This window comes from Talpa europaea (assembly GCF_964194135.1).
Source record: "Talpa europaea genome assembly, chromosome: 3".
NCBI classification, from domain to species: Eukaryota; Metazoa; Chordata; class Mammalia; order Eulipotyphla; family Talpidae; genus Talpa; species Talpa europaea.
Window position 1 is genome coordinate 48,438,037 of NC_140069.1, and position 19,886 is coordinate 48,457,922.

Here is a 19,886-nt window from a genome sequence, read left to right on the forward strand (position 1 = left end):
AAAATTTCTTTTTAGTTTGGGGAAAAAAGTTTTAAATTATAGTCATTTTATAAAAATTGCTTCTAGCAAGCAAAAAAAGCCTATGGAAAACCCATAATTTAGACAAGTACCTACATTTTATTTGCTGTGTGCTGCTGAGATCTAGAATCCCTTTCCATTTACAGTTTACTTTTCACAGAACATTATTAACTTTTTGGCTTCATACATGATCTTCTGTCAGATGCTTTTGATTTGTAATTTAGCAAAGTATAATAAACAGTGCAAAAGTCATGAATTTTGCTCTGCATCCTGAGCTCTGTGGTAGGGAAAATGTGATAAAATGTGTACCTTAAGTCTTGTTTGATGATCTCTCAAAGCAAGTTTGCCTTCTGGAAATAATTTCTGGGGTTGAAGAGCATGGTATTAACAGATTTAATGTGGCTATTCAATGGATTGGCGAAGTACTATGTGAGGTTTAACAAAATGAGAGAGACAAATTGAACATCAACAAAAGTTACATCTGTGAAGAATTATAAATTTAATTAGAAAAAAGGCAAACTTAAAAGACCTCATTAACTAATCAGAAGTCTAAGTTACTAGTTTAGAATTCTTGAATCTAAATTCTAAGAAGTTCTACTATCTTTTTCTTTGTATTTTCACAACTCTGACTTCTATGCTACTATGGGTGTTCTATACAAAGCATTTTAAAAAGCATTTACGTGAAATGCCTTCATTTTAATATAAGTTGACCATTTGTAATGTAATGGGAAATATTTTTGCATTCATAGGAGCATTTGAACTAAAAATACCAGATTAGGAGAAGACAAGCAACATATTAAGTTTATGGATAGTAAAGTAGAAATTATGAGCTTACTGAATGCCTAACAGCATTTTCCTGAAAATTAGAAAATAATTTTTTCACCTTTGAGTGGAAATATACTTAATTATTTTTGAAACACCTTGTGATTTTTAAGAGAACATTCCAAAGATATTGTCAAAAATAAGAGAAAATCTGCATCAATCAGAAATAGGTGTTCTTTTTAGATAAGTCATTATAAGAGTATGTTTCCTTACTGCACTGTAATCTTGTACTACACATAAAAAACTAAAAGCATGTGAAGTGTAGCATTTTGTAAACTGTAACTAATTTTGCTCACATCTGTGTCTAATTGTTGTCTGCATTCGCATTCTTGAGAGTAGATTTATTTTTCCTGGACCACGATGTGGATTCAGCTGACCAGCCTAAGTGAGGATTAGTTGTTTTAAAGTTATTTTGATTAAAGAGTCATTTTAAAATACAGTAACACACAACACATGGTTTAAATAATCCTTGAGACACAAAAGAATATATCTGAAGTATACTTAATGAAATGAAGATCATGGATATGGACTCTCAAAAATTGTAGTATATGAAAGTACAGTAGAGACTCAGCTGAGCCAATATAGAAGAAATATGTTTAAAAATGCATTTTCAGTAAGAAAATGTGCTGTACTAATTTTATTTTGAAGTTCATTTTTTTATTAATAGCTTGATTTGAATATTGAATGTGATAGGTTAAGGCTCATCTATAAATATAATCAAAATTCCAAAGTATACAGTGAAACTTTATTTAGCTAATGTTAAAATGGGAATGTATTTTTACATACTCTTTCACATAATTAAGCCAAGAGAGTTCTTAAAACTAAGTTAGTTCTCACCTATAATTTATTCCAGGTGTATAAAAGTGGGGAAAAAGTAAAAAAGGAAATTCATCCTTGAGCTATTTGCTACAGTTTCTAAAGGAGAACATTTATTTTTTGTGAGAACATTAATTTTAATAAAAATAGCTGCAGACTATTATCACAAAATTACATAGCTGCAAATATTAAAATTAAATTTTCATTTAATAATCAGGCATCTCTTAAGAATTATTTTTCGCCCTGCACGTAATGAGAAATGGTTCCTAGAATGTTCATGTAACTGTAATGTTACACTAAGATATTTAGACTTTAATGATGCTTTATTCTTGCTAAAAAGGTAGTATTTCTTAATTTCATAAGTCATAATTAAAAAATAACAGGACTCACTCGAAGATATTTGGTTGGATAACTTTAATGCTATTTGAGATGCTTCAGTTCTCATCTTTGTTCTGTAACTCTAATTGATGTCAGTTCAGGTTGAATGAAAATGCACATCAAAGATGCAGAATTCTGAGCCATTTTAAACCTTATGCAGAATGCTCTCTACTGCCTAGGCGTTAGCCTGAACTTGCAAGCCAGCAGCCCACCCTCACCTGGGCTTCCCACCTGCTGGCAGTTTTCTTAGATGCCTCTGGAGGAAAGGTTGCGACCGCCAAAACATGAAGGTAGTACACAATCCTCTAAAGACAGAAAACCCAAAAGTGCAGCCTAACTGGGATGTTGAACTGATTTTATCAAACTATCCATTCTCTTTCCTGGTTTAAAAGATGGAAAATTAACTAAAAGGCAAGCTTTTTTTCTGTTTGACCAAGGAAGTGATGAATAAGCTGTCATTGAATCCTACAGTTGCCTGAGTAAATGAGCACATTGCTCAATGGTGTGACTTTGTATGTGAAAACTTGCCTTTGCCATGTATCGTTAGTCCAGCATGGCCTGAAAGTTGCCCAGAAGCTGTTTCAGTGAATGTTAAGTGACAAATAGTAAATATAAGAGAAAACCATCATGATAAGGATAAGAAACTGTCAGGAATCAAAGGGGTGGGCGGGAACTCTATTTCAACTGGTGATAGCAGAAGATGAAAGATCTTCTGAGGATGCTGGAGGATTATTACTTGGGCTACTGCTGTGAAACACACTCATTTTGCTAATAGCTATTTTTTTCCAAGCACCTTTTCCAAGCTGCCTGGGCAAGGCTGCTTTGCATGTTGATTGGGGGAGGGGTAATCCCGTTTGCAGCTGTCATAGGCCAGTGATGAATCACTATCCCGTCATTTGGCTGCCTTCCCCCCCCCCCCCACAAGGGGAGGAGGAGGGTAGACCTGCAGGAGGAAACAACAGTGGAGACCTCAACTTAAAGACAATATGCCTTTCACTGCTGCAGCATCCTCCTTTTTCTCTTTTGGTTAAAAGAGAGCATTGTTGTTCTCAGCCATGTGCTCTGTATAATTAAGAGCTGACACTGAAGCAGAGTAACAACAGCTTCTAATTTTTTACCCCTGATCACAGGTGCAAACATCTCAAACCAGTTCAGATGTTGCTGTTTCCTCAAGTTGCAGGTAAGGATATTGTTGATATTTGACATTTTTGGAGATTACCTTTCTCTGACCCATATCTATTTTTGTCTAGTATTTCTTAATTATTTCTATTAATAGCAACAGCTTCGGTGGTTGGAAATTACTTAACAATTTGTGTGTGTGTGTGTGTGTGTGTGTGCTTGTAAAACATTTTAAGTATGTAGAAAGGGAATAGGAGCCTGGGTTTAAAAATGATTATGGGCTATAGTTTCTGGTGTTAGGAAAACTGTGAATGTGTAATAAGAATTAAGAGAGAAAAATTGGATTTTAAGCCATTCCTTGTTTGAATTCAGAAGACTTGGGGAAATAAAACTCACTTTAGAAGAAAAACAGTTCATGTTAAACTTTTAAAAACTGATATTTCCAATCAGTTTAAAAGCAACCTCGAAATTAAAATGACTAGCATGATTGACCTGGCGGGGTAAGGAGCACAGTCTTAGCTTCACATATGTAACACTAACCCCCAGCCCCCTCCCCCTTTTTATTTTTAAAGAAAAACACGTAAAGTTTAAAATAAAGCCAATAGGTCTTAGACTTTCAAAAACTTGACTGTCAGAAAACAGCAGTGTCTAGCAGTTTTAGTCTCTTTAAATATATCCTCTCCTCTCTTCATTAATAGAATATTAAATATAAATGGACAGTTCTTACACTGTGAACCTAAGTAGGGGCTTCTGGAGCTTTTAGAGAATAACTACCGAGTCTAAGAACTTTCAAGGAGGATTTAACCACTTTTATCTGGTAAAAATGCAAAATTACTACACTGAAGTAGAATTGTTCTTGCTTCCCTGAGTAAGTGACAGCTGAGGTATTCCGAGTGCTAATGCTCCTAGGGACTCACTGTATGTTGGCCTTATCCCTTTTCAATTGGGCACGCTGTATGTAATCCACAAAGCAAACAAGTGAGCCGACATCATAATGTTTTAATGCTGCATTTGTTTCAAGGGAAACAGAGGAACAATTAAGCAGTTTGCCAGAGTAAACACATGCATCAGGACTATCTCATTCCCTGTCACTAGACTATAGGCTTCGAGTGTTTTATTTGGTTTGCAGACCCATTAAATTACAATTGGGTAGTAAATTATAAGGGAGTACCTAGTGCTAATTTATTAGATGAAAGAGTCCATAGAAAAGTGGTTTTTTTTTCCTATTCAACCGGTTTACACATCTGTCTTTTAGATAAAATAATGCCCAAATTTTTTCAGTATAAAAAAAACCTGCATTTTTTTTTCTTTGCAAATTAAAATAGGTGTAATTGTCTCATTAGATCTGTGCCTTGATGAAATATGTAAATGAAAAAAAGAGAGATTTTAAAAACTCCATGTGAATATTTGGCCGGATAGGTAAAGCAAATGACATCTTTTAATAGTAAATGTTATGAAAGGATGACTGAAGTTAAACTGTAAGAGGAACTATTTTCAGTCTAAGAAAATAGATACAATGGGACTTTTGTACGAATGTGTTTCAAAGAAGGTGTCAAGTCGTTAGCGCATTAAATAGTGGTGTTATGAATTTGGTACATCTGTCAAACGGAAGACTTCTTGTCTTTAGGTCTATGGAAATGCAGGATCTAACCAGCCCGCATAGCCGTCTGAGTGGTAGTAGTGAATCCCCCAGTGGTCCCAAACTCGATAACTCTCATATAAATAGTAATTCCATGACTCCCAATGGCACCGAAGGTGAGTGTCTGCCTTCTCACTGTTTACTTTGCACCTTGTTTCTTCCTCAGTATGTGCTTTGTTATTAGGTGATTATGATTTCAGTTGTCATACCCATGAAACTACTATTTCCCTTCTAGGTAATTTGACTATGAATCAGTATTAGCTAGAAGCTGCACATTGCTAAGTTATTACAGCATTACATAGACTGGTTTTACTTTGCATAACTGCATACATCTATATGTATTATACATACATGACATTTTTAACCTTTGAGTGTATTCCACCTTGTTGATCATTCTTCATAAGACAGTATCAATTTGCATTGAGCAGTGAATATTTGGAATTATTTATTTTTCTTTTTCCTTTTGTTACCAAGTATAATCAGATTTGTTTAAATGTAGCATTGGAGTGGATTGTTTCCAAATATCATTAAAATAATTTGCCTGTTCTTATGGCTTTGGCCATTAACATATAAATAAGTTAAAAAAAACACCTTATTCTTTATAAATATGCAACCTTGTTTCAAAGAAACACAGAATTTATTAAAGATGAAATAATTTGCTTTAAACATAGTGCTGTTACAAATTATTTTTGTTTAATTAATGACTAATTTTATGTAAATAGAAATACCAACTTTAATCCATATATTATGAAAGTCTAAACATAAGAATTAAGCTAATATATAAATATATATATTCTTGGCTATAGTGCATATTTATATAGATACTATTTATATTATTAAAACTTCAATATATGGAATGATGTGTTAAATAATACATTGTTTTTATTTATTTCTACTTTAACCTGTTGAAAAAATTACCTCTTTAAAGATGATAATTTTTCTTATTCCTTACTAAGCTTTAGGACCTTGATGCGCTTAGAGAATGTAAGTTTCACTAGAAGTTCAATGAATTATCCATATTAGGATTTCGTCCATAAAACAAAACCTGTTACCATCATTTCCCAATCACCAGGGTGATCTTTTATTACAGATTTAAAAATGAACAAAACTAAATGCTATAAAATTGTTTGGTACAATTTTCCAGTATGTTTTCATGTAGCCTTTTGATACTAGTCATGTTATGAAATTTATGATAATAGAAAAAATATAAAATCATTTGTTTCTGATATGAGACATTTTAATTTTTGTTCAACAGTGGTTGTTTTTGCCTGTAAATAGTCTGCATTTTTCTTTGCAAGTAAATACATTCATTTCAGGTATTTATGAAAAATGACCACTGTCACAAGAAGAAATTTTGTTTGATTGCAAAAAATTAATCTCTGAATAAGGCACTTTTTCATTTGAAACTTTTCTTCCAATTACAATAGATAATCAAAAAGAAATTTGAGTAAGGAAAGCAATTCTAGCATTTAAGTAGATTTTATAGAGCAAATAAAATAAAGCAGTCCTTCTTTCTTACCTTTGGAATTTGGCTTCAGGTGCAAGCATGGCTGTGCATAGTATAGGCTGGGTATATGCTGGGTAACATAGACTATTGCAGGCCCCTGGGGCTGGTGAGCCTCAGGCTAGTGTCAGGAGGCAGGGTAGCCACTGAGGACAGACCTTGAACATTAAGTCACATCACTGTCAAATCCCAAAAGGCACTCGTTTAAAGTAACTTAAAGATTAATGAGTATGTTAAATTGCTTTTGCTTAATAGAATCTGCCAATACATAGTGGTAGGAGTAATTATGAAATAATGATAGTTCATTTTCTTATAAATGAAGAAATGAAATAGGGGTAAGATGTTTTAATTTTGTCATCATTTTGCTGACAAATCGTCTCCTACCAAATAAGAAGCAGGCAATATTGAAACACATTATGTGTTGAGGACTGCCCCCTTAGATGGCTTTGTGTGAAGGATGTGTGATTTGTTTGTTTTCTTTTTTTAGGGCATATAGGGTAATTTATATCTGAATATTTCTATTTAATAGCTTGGTGTCATGTTCATATTCAGGAATATTTACTTTGTAAGATTTTTGCGTAACTAAAATAAGTTCAAAATAGTAAAATATGTTAGTTGTACAATCTGCTGAATGATTCAATCTGGGAAATACTTGAAATTATTCCTTATCCTAAAATGAATAGTTATATGTTGAAAATGAATTTTGTAGACCTATTTCAGGCAAATACATAGTCATTTTACAAGCATTCTTCATTGGTGTACTTTACAGGGGTTTTGGTAGTTAGAAAGTGAGGTTAGAAGGTATTGGTATAAGTTATGCAAAGATAACTGCAGTTCTGGTCAATGTACTGTTATATTCGGTTTTATTTAGTATAGAGTTTGAAATTATGGACCCAAGCTTACTGTGATTTGTGTTACAGGCCTATTTAGATGTAAACAGTATCAGAAAGTTCAGGGTGATTAGGTTTGTGAATCAATTTGTGAATCTACTTATATGTTCCATAAGCATGTTTCATTCCTCTCAGTCGCCACTAGAGGAGTTAAACTTAAAAATTAGTGAACTTGTAATATTTGGCAAGCTTCCTTGGAACGTAGTCATTATAGATTTTCCTATTCCTTCTTTGAAATCTTATTTGTTTTGAAACCAGCAGTTTACCCAAGAATTAGAGAAATGAAAAATAAGAAATTCATTAAAATTTAAAAGCATGTTTAAAATATCAATCACCTTCCCTACCTCCATCACACGTATTTCTAACTATATATGCCATGATGTATGTTTACGTGATTTCACTAAAACCCAATTGAAACTAGTCTCCTAATTAGGTCAACAAAACTTCCATTTAGTTTATACAGTTGTTGGCTTTTCCTGTATTTATATAGGTTGTCTTCGCTCAGGACCATTTTTTTTTTTTTTTTTTTTTACTTCCTGCCACCACTTGTCCCTATAATGAGGCTAAGAAAACATGAAAATCTCCTGTATCAAAAACCATAACTTCATCTGAAGAACAAACAAGAAGGGAATGGAATGGAGAGGCAGAGAATATTAAGTTTCTTCTTAAGTCTGCTGCCAAATTATCATAAGACTCAATGTTTGTAGGTTCTGTACTCACAGGCTAGTGCCTATTTTCATGGTTCATCTAAGGGATAAAGACAGAAAGACACTGAACTGCAGCCTCAAATACTGTGCTTTTTTATTTCCTAGATGAAATGTGCTGCAGTTGAAATATTTATTATAGTGTTTCATATTTCAAAAGTTTCAACAATTCATATTTTTGTATTCTGTTCTACCTCTAGATCGTTATTGTTGCAGTTAAATGTTGGTTTTACCCAATTCAGCCGGCTTTGAAATATAAAACATAAATGGGTAGAAATATAAAATATAACAGAAATGAATGCTTGACTTGCATTAAGAAAGCACTGTTAGAAATGATAATTTCTAAATGAATTAATATTTTAGTTACTGTTAACCAATTAGAGCTTGAACTGAAAAAAGACTATTGGATGGTTATGAAAACTATTGTGACTTTTAATTAATTTTCCTGGTCTCTTGGACAGTTTTCTAGGACAGTACTGAATGGAATTCTCTTAGATTGTTAAAGCATAATTTTTAAGAAACAGAATTTTTTTGGTGGCAGTGCTTCCATTAGATAAATATTAAAGCATCAAATATGAAAGGATTTCTAATGGATAGTTCACACCTCTTTGAAAGAGGTTGTGTGTGGATGTTTGTGTTGTGTAAGTGTGAGATGGAGCTGAGAAATGTTTCTTCTGAGGCTAGAGCAGTAAAAGGGTTTTTATTTATGTAGCCAATTAAGACTCTGTTTGCCAAGCAGTGATTCCTTCCATCTTTGTTGTCTCTGGATGTTTTAAGTCCATGGGAGTCTCAGATTATTGGTCAGTTCATATATTGCTAGTTTGTTTATTTTTGGTTGTTTGGGAGTGAGGAGGGGGGAAGGAAGGGTAAAACAGAGGTGCAAGTGAGCAAAATTAGTAGCTCTAATTTAGAGTTTTCTCTAGTATGAATTTAGATTCAGACTCATCAAGAAGCTTAAATTTGTCTTAAAGCAGATGGATTTGCCTTTAAGTGACATAAAACCAGATGCAATTGGAATCTTCACTACAAATAGAGTTTCAGAAACTCTGGAGGTAATTCAAAGAGTAATTTTGAATGGGTATATCAGATTTCAAGATGATAACAGATACAATCTTGAACTAGGTGGCTAAATTTTCTGCATTTTAAAATTTATTTAATTGTATATTGCATATTTTAGGATGATAGGTTAATTCAATTTTACAAATTTACATCATCAGAAGCTATTTTAAAGTTGTCTCATTACTTTTACAAAGCTCTGTGCAAATCAGTTGGATTTATTTTTTCTCACTAATTTTAATTTAGTAAAACAGAAAAATGCCCAAATAGTGTATTTTTAAGAATTCTTATTTATGAGAAATATGTAAAACTGGAGTGAATGTGTATAAAATTATGGTTTGAGGCTGATTTGAAAGGCTATATTTATATATCTGAGGTCAGATATTCTGCAGTCAATAGAAACATGGTAATCTAACTTTATCATGTTTACATTCTTCACATGATTTAGTCTCTGTACGATGAAGGGCATTGTGAATAAAAGAATTTCTAAATGATATTTTTAGAGTTTGTAGTCACAGAACTGGCCTTTTAATAAATTTTTAAGTAAAAACCAATGAAGAGTGAACAAATTAATTTGCTAATATTTAATAATTGCCTGTATTGTATATGAGAATAATTTTCACATGCCTGTTGCTAATTAATGTGTAATGTTTATGATTCCTAGATTCCAAGTATTTTATAATCTAGAATGACATGAGATTACTGAATGTCAGTTATTTCTATCACAGGAACTTTGCAAAAAGCAAAAAAAAAAAAAAAAAAAAAAGAATTTGGAGTACTTTTTCCAAGGAATAATTAGGTTAATCATTCTGCTGATCATTCTCCATGTTTTGTTTTATTAATTTTCAGAAAATTCCTATGAGAGTGCCAACATAATGGTTAAGAAACTGGTTTTGAATCCCAGCTTCACTGTCACTAGCTGTGTGAGCTTAGTTGAGTTAGCTTCTGTGTGGCTGTTTTCTCATCTGTAAACTGGGGAAATTGTAGAATTTACTTCAGATTTGCTCATAGACCTTGTAGACACTTGGAACTTCTCAGTGTTTTGCATTTATAAGCTGCTATACCATGCATGATGAATTGTCACTTGGGTAGTACTATTATTTTTTAAATGCACAAGAAAACCGGGTCTTAGAAAGATAAATACCAAGGCACATGGTTTTTAATTGTTACCACAGGTATCTGACCTGGTATTTGGACCAAGTGCTCTTTAAGACCAGAGGGGTTTGAAAAAAATCACTGTAAAATTCTGTGTGATTCCATCATCATCCTATACCTTTTCGAGCACCTTCATGCTGTCATTAGTGCCTTCACTGCCACATTGGTGCCTTTGTGACTGGAGAACAACACTCTGTAGCAGACAACAGAGCTGTAAAAGGACTAATGGCGGAGGCTTTGAACACAAAAGGACTTCATTATAGAGATGACTCTCCAGGGCACTTGTACTCTGGTTTTAAGTTCTTGTGTGCGTGCGTGTGAGAGATTCCTTCCTGGTGTTGCGCGTGCACAGCATATTGCATCAATAGGTTAACTTTTAGGGAATTGACTCTTACTAATTTTCAAAGCTTTAGACTTAATTATAATTCCGTCAGCAGTCTGCCTATGTTAAGCTTCTCTGGGATCAAACAGAGATGGGCAGTCATCTCTGCTTTTCATTATAATAGTCATTATTATATACACATTTGGATTGGAGCAGTATTACTGTGAAATTTTAAAAGCACTTGCACTTTTGCTACTGCACAGAATAAATATTTTCTACCTCATAAAATATTTTTAAGTAGATGATAGGTAGCATTTCTCTTGACTTTGAGAATCAGATTATATTAACCAAACAAAACTCAGAGAACAAACTTGAGTAGCATTTGTTAGGGGCTCCATAGGAATAGCCATTACCAAAGCTAAGAGTCTGGAACTCTTAGAAACAGTGTGGAGGTCTGTGTGACTGAAGGTGACAGAATGATGGAGATCATAGGAGGTAAAGTCAAAGGACTAAAGGGTTGGTATGTGTTCGGCTTTGGCTTTGTAGGTTTGGCAAATGTATTCCAGCCTATTTCAGGTAGCTAGCACCTTTCAAGGTGGGCTATGGGTACTTTGGTGATAGAAGAACTACAGTGACTACCTCCAAGGGGAGAAATCATATATTGTCCAAAATTAACAACCATATAAGAAAAAAGTACTTCTTAAAAAAAAAATTGAATATAATGTCTTATACATTTGAAAGAAAAAAGAAAGGAATGCCAATGCTTATTGCCTGAAGCTAGGCTCAGATTTTCTAGAAAATCAGGCTTCTTCACAAACTAGTAACTCAACCTACAGCATTTTATGTATTCCCAATTTCTAATATTCAGAGAATCATAGTTCTATGGCATCTCTCTCCTGGTTGGACCAGGATGTTGGTACAAGCAAAAATATATTTCCTTAAACACCCTGTATTCTGGGAGAAATTTCCGGTTTCCTCCGGAGAGATGTGTGAACTTTTTAGTGAATGCTAGTTTTTAGGTTAATCTTTATCACTTTGGTCATGAATTTCCTTCTTTAAGTAATTGCTGATTTTTGGATGATGACCCAGATTGTTTGGGGTGAGTGGAATAGTGGAATGTTTATGTGTCTGTGTGCTTTGCTTATTCTCACCTTGCTTTTTTGAAATAAAATCCAAGAGTAATTCATTCTCCTCTTTTTGACTACAAACTACAATAGAAAAATATATATATATATATACATAATCCCAAGTTTCCATTTTCCCTTTGGATAGGAAAAATGTTATCTGTAACACAGTTGTCCTTAGTAAAGGCGATATTTAGCAGTCACTAAGGATAAATTTTGAAAAGGTAATCAGGGCCCAAAATTGTTTATTAGTAAAAGCTTATTATGATTATATTCATGGTAATTTTTGGGTTTTATAGATTTCTCAGTTTTATTTCATGCCTCCAATATCCTATTTCACTGAAAAAAAAGTATAAAAATTATTGAACACATTCCAAAGTGACATGTTTAGCTATGTCCTGTTATACAAATTGGAAATATTTTTCTTAGGTAAAGTGAATCAAAATCTAAAATGCTTACCAATTATATCTTTGCATCTACTCCTGATAAAGAGAATCTTGAGTGAAAATATTTTTTTAGCAAAATAAGGTATATAAACTACATTGACTGAATCCTTACTACTTATCCAGCATATTTTAATAACCTCATACCTTATTTTCTACTCAAAATGATCCTTTAAGGTAACTTTTATGCACTTCATTTTACATTTTAAAATTCTTCGTTGAGTTAATATTGGTTTACATCATTGTTTCAATGTCCAATTTCCCCCTTCAGGCAATGTTACCATAGTGTGTACTTCATTTTAAAGGATTTCAGTAGCTATTTATGTTTACAGAGCATATTAACTATGTTGGACAAGAGATTCAAAGTTACACTTGCTTGAATTCAAAACCCACATTCCTCACACTCTAAAACATGGACTCTAGTAGTACTATTTGGTTGATTAGCCAAAACGTTTGGCTCTTACTGAAATTTTATCTGCTTTAAGAAATATTTATTTCTTGTGACTCAACGATAAAAGAGCAACACCCATTTATAGAAGTGTTTCCTTTAGTAGAGTTTCTCAGTTCTTTAAAGGCAGTGACGGATCATTCATTGTTGAGCCCTCAGCATCTAGCAGAAGATTTGGTAGTGACTAAGCTGTCAACAAATACTTGTTGAATGAATGTCCCATATTACTAAGCAAATAATGCAGGTGAATGATTATAAGAGAAGAGAATAATTACTTTTATTTACAAAGTATTAACAGCTTCAATAAATATCTAAAGTCTATTTCAAATTTTGACAATGATGATTTCACAGACCAATTTATATAGTATCCGACGTCATCCATCCTAAGACTCTACAGCCAATATTGAAGCTGCTTTTGTAATTGCTCTATATTAACAGACTTACATTTTACCCATGCTTATGCTCTGTTTCATAAATGGAAACTTCAAATGTTGGACTTAATAGTATTTAGTAATGATGAAGCAACTTCCACATAGTGCAAGAAACAATTTAATGATATAAAGATCAGGCAGTCAGTATATTTTAACCTTTGCAAGATGTTAAGGAATCATGATTGGAGGTAAATATTTTAGGATGTAAAAAAAATCTCAAACACTGTCATGAAAAGCATGCATTCACACATACGTAACACACAAGAATATTAATATTGAATATCCACCATTGCATTCATCCAAGAAATATTATTGAGTGATTGTGTTTAGAAATTTATCAAATACCATTCTTGCCAAGAGTTCATAGTCTAAAATGATTTGCAATTCTATTATAATCAGATGACCGCCATACTTTCTGATAAGGGTTATATTGTGCAGAGAAGGGACATCTAATTATGTCTGAGGTGATTGAGAATGGAAGATGATTTTTGCATATTGGTAGCATTTAAACTCAGTCGAAAGAGAGGTAGAAAAACACTGGGTGACAAGCCAGAAAGGAGCAATAGCAAAGACATCCCTAATTCTGTGAGTATTCTGTGTGTGGAGGGTACATGCTAGCATGCACAGAGGTGGACCTAAGACCTAAAGCAGATGATGAAATTTAAGAATTTGCATTCAATCCTGCAGGATCCAGGCAACTTAATGGCTTGTAAATAGGAAAGTGATGTGACTGCATTTGTATTTTTTAATTATTTTTTGGGGAGGGAAGTACATTTCTTTTATTCTTTACATAATGTTAGTTATATTTTCATAGCATATTTACTTTTACATATATGCCTATGAATGTATGCAGGTGCATTTATATAGCAAACTCAACCAAAAATAAAGCAAAAAGGAAAACTTAGGAATCTGGATAATGTAGGGACAAATGTTTGGCAAGATTGTATTTTAAAATACAAGGTAGTATTTTGCAAAGGCATTCAAAGGGTAGTAAGAAAAGACTCCAGGGAGAAGTAATGATATTTTGTAATGAATTCATGTACTTACATATATATTTTTCAGCACAGATTTATGTCTCATAGTTATCTTAAGGAAAGTAGAGAAAGAATAATGTTAAATATAAAGAAAGCAGTATTGCATGATGATGAAAACATGTATTTATAGTCAGACTAGCTATTCACTATGTAACTTATAGATTTTGAAAGGTAGTGAAGCAGGAGCTTGGACAGGGGAGAGGGGTGTCTCAAGCTAGGCTTCCAGCTCTGCCACTTACCAGTCAGGTAGTATGATATTGAATAATTACTTAATTGATCTCTGTCTCTGATTTCTGGTCTGTAAAATGAAGGTGGTAATAGTATATACCTGTCAGGGTTTAAGGATGGTTCAGCAAGTGGTAAAACACAACATTATGGAATGCATACTATCCATTGATGGCTGTTGTTTTGGTTGATGTTATCATTTTCCTTGATCCTCTGCTTTCTTGGTTGTAAAATGAAGATTGCACTTTTATCAGTGTTAAGACAATCTATCTAAAATACTACGTACAGTTGCAAGCATCTACTACATGCTAAAAGAGAGCAGCTATTATTAAATAATAATAAATGTATTTTAAGAAAAATTATATTCACTAGGAACTGGCAACTGGTGATTCCAGAGGAAGAAGGGATATCCCCTCCTCCTTTAAGATCTCTCACATCACTTAAGAATCTTTGCAGGTATCTGAGTCTTGAGATAATAAGTGCTTGCTCATTAATACAAAATGTGGGTAGGGTTAATATCTTGGTGCTCCTGTGAATTGGTAAAGAAAGGGAAAAGGGTAGGATCTGAGATGTAAATTTGGTAGGCTGATTACATTTTAGGCAAGTAAGTCATTTTTCCATATTGATATGATTGAGGTTCTGAGTCTGAGCCAGCTCATCTGCTTCCAATCTTCATGCACTAGTTTATTTTACCATCCACTAATTTGCAACATATACTGATACACTTTTATTCAATGTCCCGGTATTCTGAGACTTTCCTATTGCTATACTGTTTACTGATTGTTCAGATCTTCATCAGAGGAATGATTAAGAATGATAAAATCCTGGGGCCTCCCCAGTGGCGCAGCGATTGAGTGCTGGGCTGTGAAGCTGCCCGCAGCCTCTGCAGCGCCGGTTCGATCCCCGGCCACCGGGTGAGGGTCCCACATGGCGCACGGACCTCTCCTGCTGTCCGCTGCTCCCCTCAGCAGTGTATTTTGTCAGTCTGGCTGTTCTGTTCCCCGCTCTGGCTCTGGTGAATTCTCTCACCCTCCTATGCTTCTGAGTGTACCCAGTGCTTGTATAAATATATAAATAAATAAATCTTTAAAACAAAAATGATAAAATCCTAATGGAAAAATCTTCAACTTTTCAGTGGTTTCATAAAACATAGGATAATCAAAGAAATTTGAAACTACCTATGTGACTATTTGGCAGGTTTAGAAGCATCTTTAAGCTATAATTTCCTCATCTTTGAAATGTGACAATTTTAATAAATATCTCATAAAATTTCCATGAGGAGCAGGTGTGCGATTACTTATAAAGTGCTTAGCACAAGGGTCTTCCTGGTGGCACAAGGAGTTAAGATGCAGCACTACGAAGCTATCTGCAGCCATTGCAGCACCAGTTCGATCCCCTGGCAGGTGGGTGACCCAGATGGTGCAGCAGACCTCTCCTGACTCACCCACTGCAGCTCCCCTCAGCAGTGTATTTTGGTTAATCCACCTGTTCTGTTCCCCATTCTGTCTCTGGTGAATCCTGTCACCCCCCACACCTCTGGCCTGTACCCCAGTTCTTCTGTGCATAAATGAATCTTTAAAAAAATAAAGTGATTAGCACCTATCCCTGGCCTTAGTAAGTGCTCAGTAAGCATAGCTACATTTAAAATTACTGCTCTTCCATTCTGAAATTCTTAAATATTGCTAGTGCCAGAAATTAAGAATGTGATGTTGCTAGCTGAATTCTTAAAATTGGTGGAATCTTTTCATACTGTTGTGCCATGTTTCTGTTACAATAAACTAAAAGTATTTAGATTCTACTTTGGAAACTAAATGTAGGTGACTATTAAAAGTCATCAAAGGGCACACTTAAGAATTGTGTATTTCATTATATGTACATTTTACTTAAAATAGAAAAGGACCTGGCCTCCCTGGTGGCGCAGGCGGTTGAGTGCAGCACTGTGAAGGTGTCCGCAGCCTCTGCAGTGCCAGTTCGATCCCCACCAGCTACGGAGCAACCCACATGGCGTGGCAGACCTCTCCTATCTATCCCGCTGCTCCCCTCAGCAGTGTATTTCAGTCAGTCTGCCTGTTCTGTTCCCCGCTCTGTCTCTGTTGAATTCTCTTACCCTCCCACACATCTGGCCTATACCCTGGTTCTTGTATGAATTAAATCTTAAAAAAAAGTTTTTTTTAAAAGACCATAAACAATATGAACTCTAGTTAATTATATGAATACTGTATTGTCTTCAACTTATTTTGGAATATATGAAAATTAAGATGAATTTGAACATCCTATATATAGCAAAGTAAAAATAGTGCATATAGTAAAATGTTAATTATGAAATCCAGTGATAGGTTTATTATGGCTTTTTACTATAATTCTATCAACCTTTCTATATGAAAATTTTTTATAATAAAATATTGGTAAAAAAATCCAGAATTCTTAATGAGTTTAAGGAAAGAACCATTCCATTTTACTATGTAAAATTAGCACAGCCAGATTCTAGCACAAATACAAATAAGTATTTAACACCTTTTTTTTTGTGGGAGATAAAACTTTTTTGAAAACTGGGCAAAAATCAAATGGTCTTAATACGTCAATTGAATAATGCAGGGAAGGGTTTTTAGTATGTGGCCTAGAGATCCCCATGAATTGCTGGGTTAGTATCAAAAGGTGACCAAGTTGTTTTTGTACCAGTCTTTTTCTGAACCTTGTGAAAATTAACAGTCCAGTTCATATTTAACACTTTTTCACATATAGAATTTCTGTTATGTTTATTAAAATACATATCCTCTTATCTGAAATTTCACAGTAAATTTTTGTCATTATGTGCTTTCTCAATCAACAGATTAAAAATAGGTTATCATCTGGGTTCTGAAATACTTTGGTGTTAGAAAGAGGGCTTCATTCTTAAGGAGGTTAGAAGTCACTGATCCAAACAAAGTGCTCTCAGAGTTTAGGGGGGAAAAAAGAGCTCTTCAGCTTGCTGAGGTCTGGCCAGTCTTCAAGAAGGAGATGGAATCTGAGCTGAGTGTTGGGAAATGGGTAGAATTTGAATAGGTTGAGAAGAGATGGAATGCATTCTAAATGAGGGACCAATGTGAACAAAGGTAGGATAGTCTGGGAGGCAGTGAGAGGACCAGTTTAGCTGAAGAATAAATTGATAGATAAGGTTGGAAGAATCAGCTTCAGGCAAACTGTAGAGGACCCTGAATACAAGGCTAAGAATTTGCACTTCATCCTGGAGCATTAGAGAAATCGCTGAATATTCTGAGCAAGCGATTGATACAGTGAAAGTGTTTTAGCTATTAATCTGGCAGCAATTTCGAGGATAGATTGGATTGGGGGAGAGATGAGCAGCAGTAGAGAGGCTCATCTAATCTGCCCAGATTTTCTGTGTTAGGAACCAGAATTATTGTGGCAAAAATTAGACTTGCAAAGGAAAGGAAAAGTGGAATTGTCCACAAGTTATTAATCTATAATTTAGTTATCTCTCCTTTTAGTGATTCAGGTAGGGTCCTCTCTAAATATGAAAAATTCCAATGAGTGATATGACTTTAGGCTAACGTATCTTCTCCAAAGAAAACTTTGTTAAAATTAACATAATGGCCACATGCCCTGTAACTAAGGTCTTAACATGAACCTGCACATAGTGGTAATTTGGGATGAATAAAATAGCATCTTATGTTTGAGCATATAGCATATTTAAAATTGCCTTTATTGCTATATGCCTAGTGTTAAGTAGTCTATTATAAATCTGGTTTTTTAAGTCTATTGTACATTTTACTTCATCCATGACCTCAAAATGAATGTTGAGTTCAATTCTGTGTCAAGCATCAAGCCACGTTCTGTAGGGATATATGTAACAAGATATAATTACTTCCATAAAAAATGTATAATATGTTAAAATGGATAAGACTATAAAATGTAAAATGTATAGGATATGTTCCAAAGGAGGTTTGAAAAGATTTTGTAGCTCAAGGAAAAGTAGTAGTGGATCAGCAAAGACCATAGCAGGTGGAACTTTGAAGGACATGTGGGATTTAGTCAGGTAGAAATTATGTAAAACATTTAATGTGAAAGGGAAATACTATAGATTTGAGAAAGCATTAAATATCTTGATAGACCATTTTGGTTGAAATGTCAACTAAGCGCCTCCCCAGTAGCGCAGCGGTTGAGCACTGGGTTGCGAAGCTGCCCACAGCCTCTGCAGTGCCGGTTCGATCCCCGGCCTCTAGGTGGGGGGTCCCACATGGCACGCAGACCTCTCCTGCCGCCCGCTGCTCCCTTCAGCAGTGTACTTCGTCTGTCTGCCTGTTCTGCTCCCCGCTGTGGCTCTGGTGAATTCTCTCACCCTCCCACACTTCTGGCTGTACCCAGTGCTTGTATAAATAAATAAATCTTTAAAAAAAAAAGTCAACTAAATGTGTGGGCATCTGGTTCCTTATAAAAGGGAGTAATAGGATCATTTGTAAACATTAGGAGATTTGATATGATTGTCTATTTGTAAAACTCTTATATTCTTGTAAGTTACTGGTTACACAAATATGCAAAATACAGAAAATGCAAATATAGTAAAAAATATATAGAAGTGGGAGTAAAGCAAAAATAAGTGTCATATTAGAATATAGACTATCTTAAAAACATGAATAAGGAATGGTAACTTAATTCAGGAGGAAATGGAGAGCCTGCTGAAAACCTCAGAGCCAGGAGACTCCTCAAATCTAGGTTATAGAAAGATAACTATCTATGCATAAAGCAGAGACTGAAAAACCAATTTGCCAAGTTTTACAAGAGAAAATTATAAGGTTATTAGCATAGTGGCTATGAAAGTAGTATAAAGATGGTTGTGAAAGATTCAAGATTCAAGTGGTTGAAATTACAGATTTGGCAATATGGAATAAGGAAAGAGGAACCTGGAGAAATGGGTGAAAAGGAAACATTCTTGACTAAAATGAGTAACTAATGTGACTACTACAGAGGGATTAGATGATTTTTGTTTGGGCAAGTTGCATTAGACCCTGAGCCAGGCAAGGACGTTATAGAACTCTGATGTGGGGAAAGGATGAGCATGTTGATAGATATTTTGAAGTTGTACACATGGAGGTGAGTTTTAAAAATTGTAGCAAGAAAATAAATGATTGTGAGAGAGAGTTCAGGCAGCTAAGAAGGAAGTGGAGTTATAGAACCATAGAGTAGGTAAAGGAAGGAAATCCAGAGGAAAAAGACACATAGAAGGAGAAAAAGGAAAGCATTCTGGTGTTGTGTTGATCAATAATGAGAGAAGTTCAGAGGAAGAGGCACTTGAGGAAAGTTTGAATTGGGCCATTGGGAAAGATCTTGTAGTAAAATAGTGTATTTAGAGGGATGATACAAAGATTAAAAAAAGAATGGATGATAAGGATGTAATGGCAAATTTTTAGGGTACATGGTGATGAGAGAAGGGACAGAGGTATTTAAGGTTGGAGCAGAATTTAAAAATTAGTGGAGACCTGTCTTTTTCTGTAGTTAGAATGGAAGAAGCCTCTTGAGATAGAATGATTGAGGATGTTGAGAGACCAAATAACTAAATAAGTATTACTTCAAAGGAGTTATGGACATGGTATTGTGAATAAAGTTGTAAAGTTAGACCTGAGACTAATCAGTGGGAACCTGGGAAAGGTTTCTGGAAGATAACTGAAGGTTTGAGTGTAACATCATTCATTATAAATTAGTTGATTGAAGGCATATAGTGAAGATGGAAAAAGAGATGCTGTTTGGAGGCTTGAGGAAAGTG

The 19,886-nt window shown here is 34.4% G+C and overlaps 1 protein-coding gene across 8 annotated transcripts in view; it reads left to right on the forward strand.

The window, feature by feature from the left end:
• EYA1 (EYA transcriptional coactivator and phosphatase 1) overlaps positions 1-19,886 on the forward strand; it is a gene marked incomplete at both ends in the record, with an annotated part of 296,030 nt that overhangs the window by 145,065 nt on the left and 131,079 nt on the right. For 4 of the 8 annotated variants that reach the window (XM_084229162.1, XM_084229161.1, XM_084229163.1 and 1 more), the window contains one exon: positions 4,785-4,908. In XM_084229162.1, the coding sequence (XP_084085288.1) occupies positions 4,785-4,908 (124 nt within the window). Of the gene's footprint in view, positions 1-3,164; positions 3,215-4,780; positions 4,909-19,886 lie in introns of those variants that run through there. The other 4 variants (XM_084229160.1, XM_084229164.1, XM_084229165.1 and 1 more) reach the window with 2 other exon arrangements.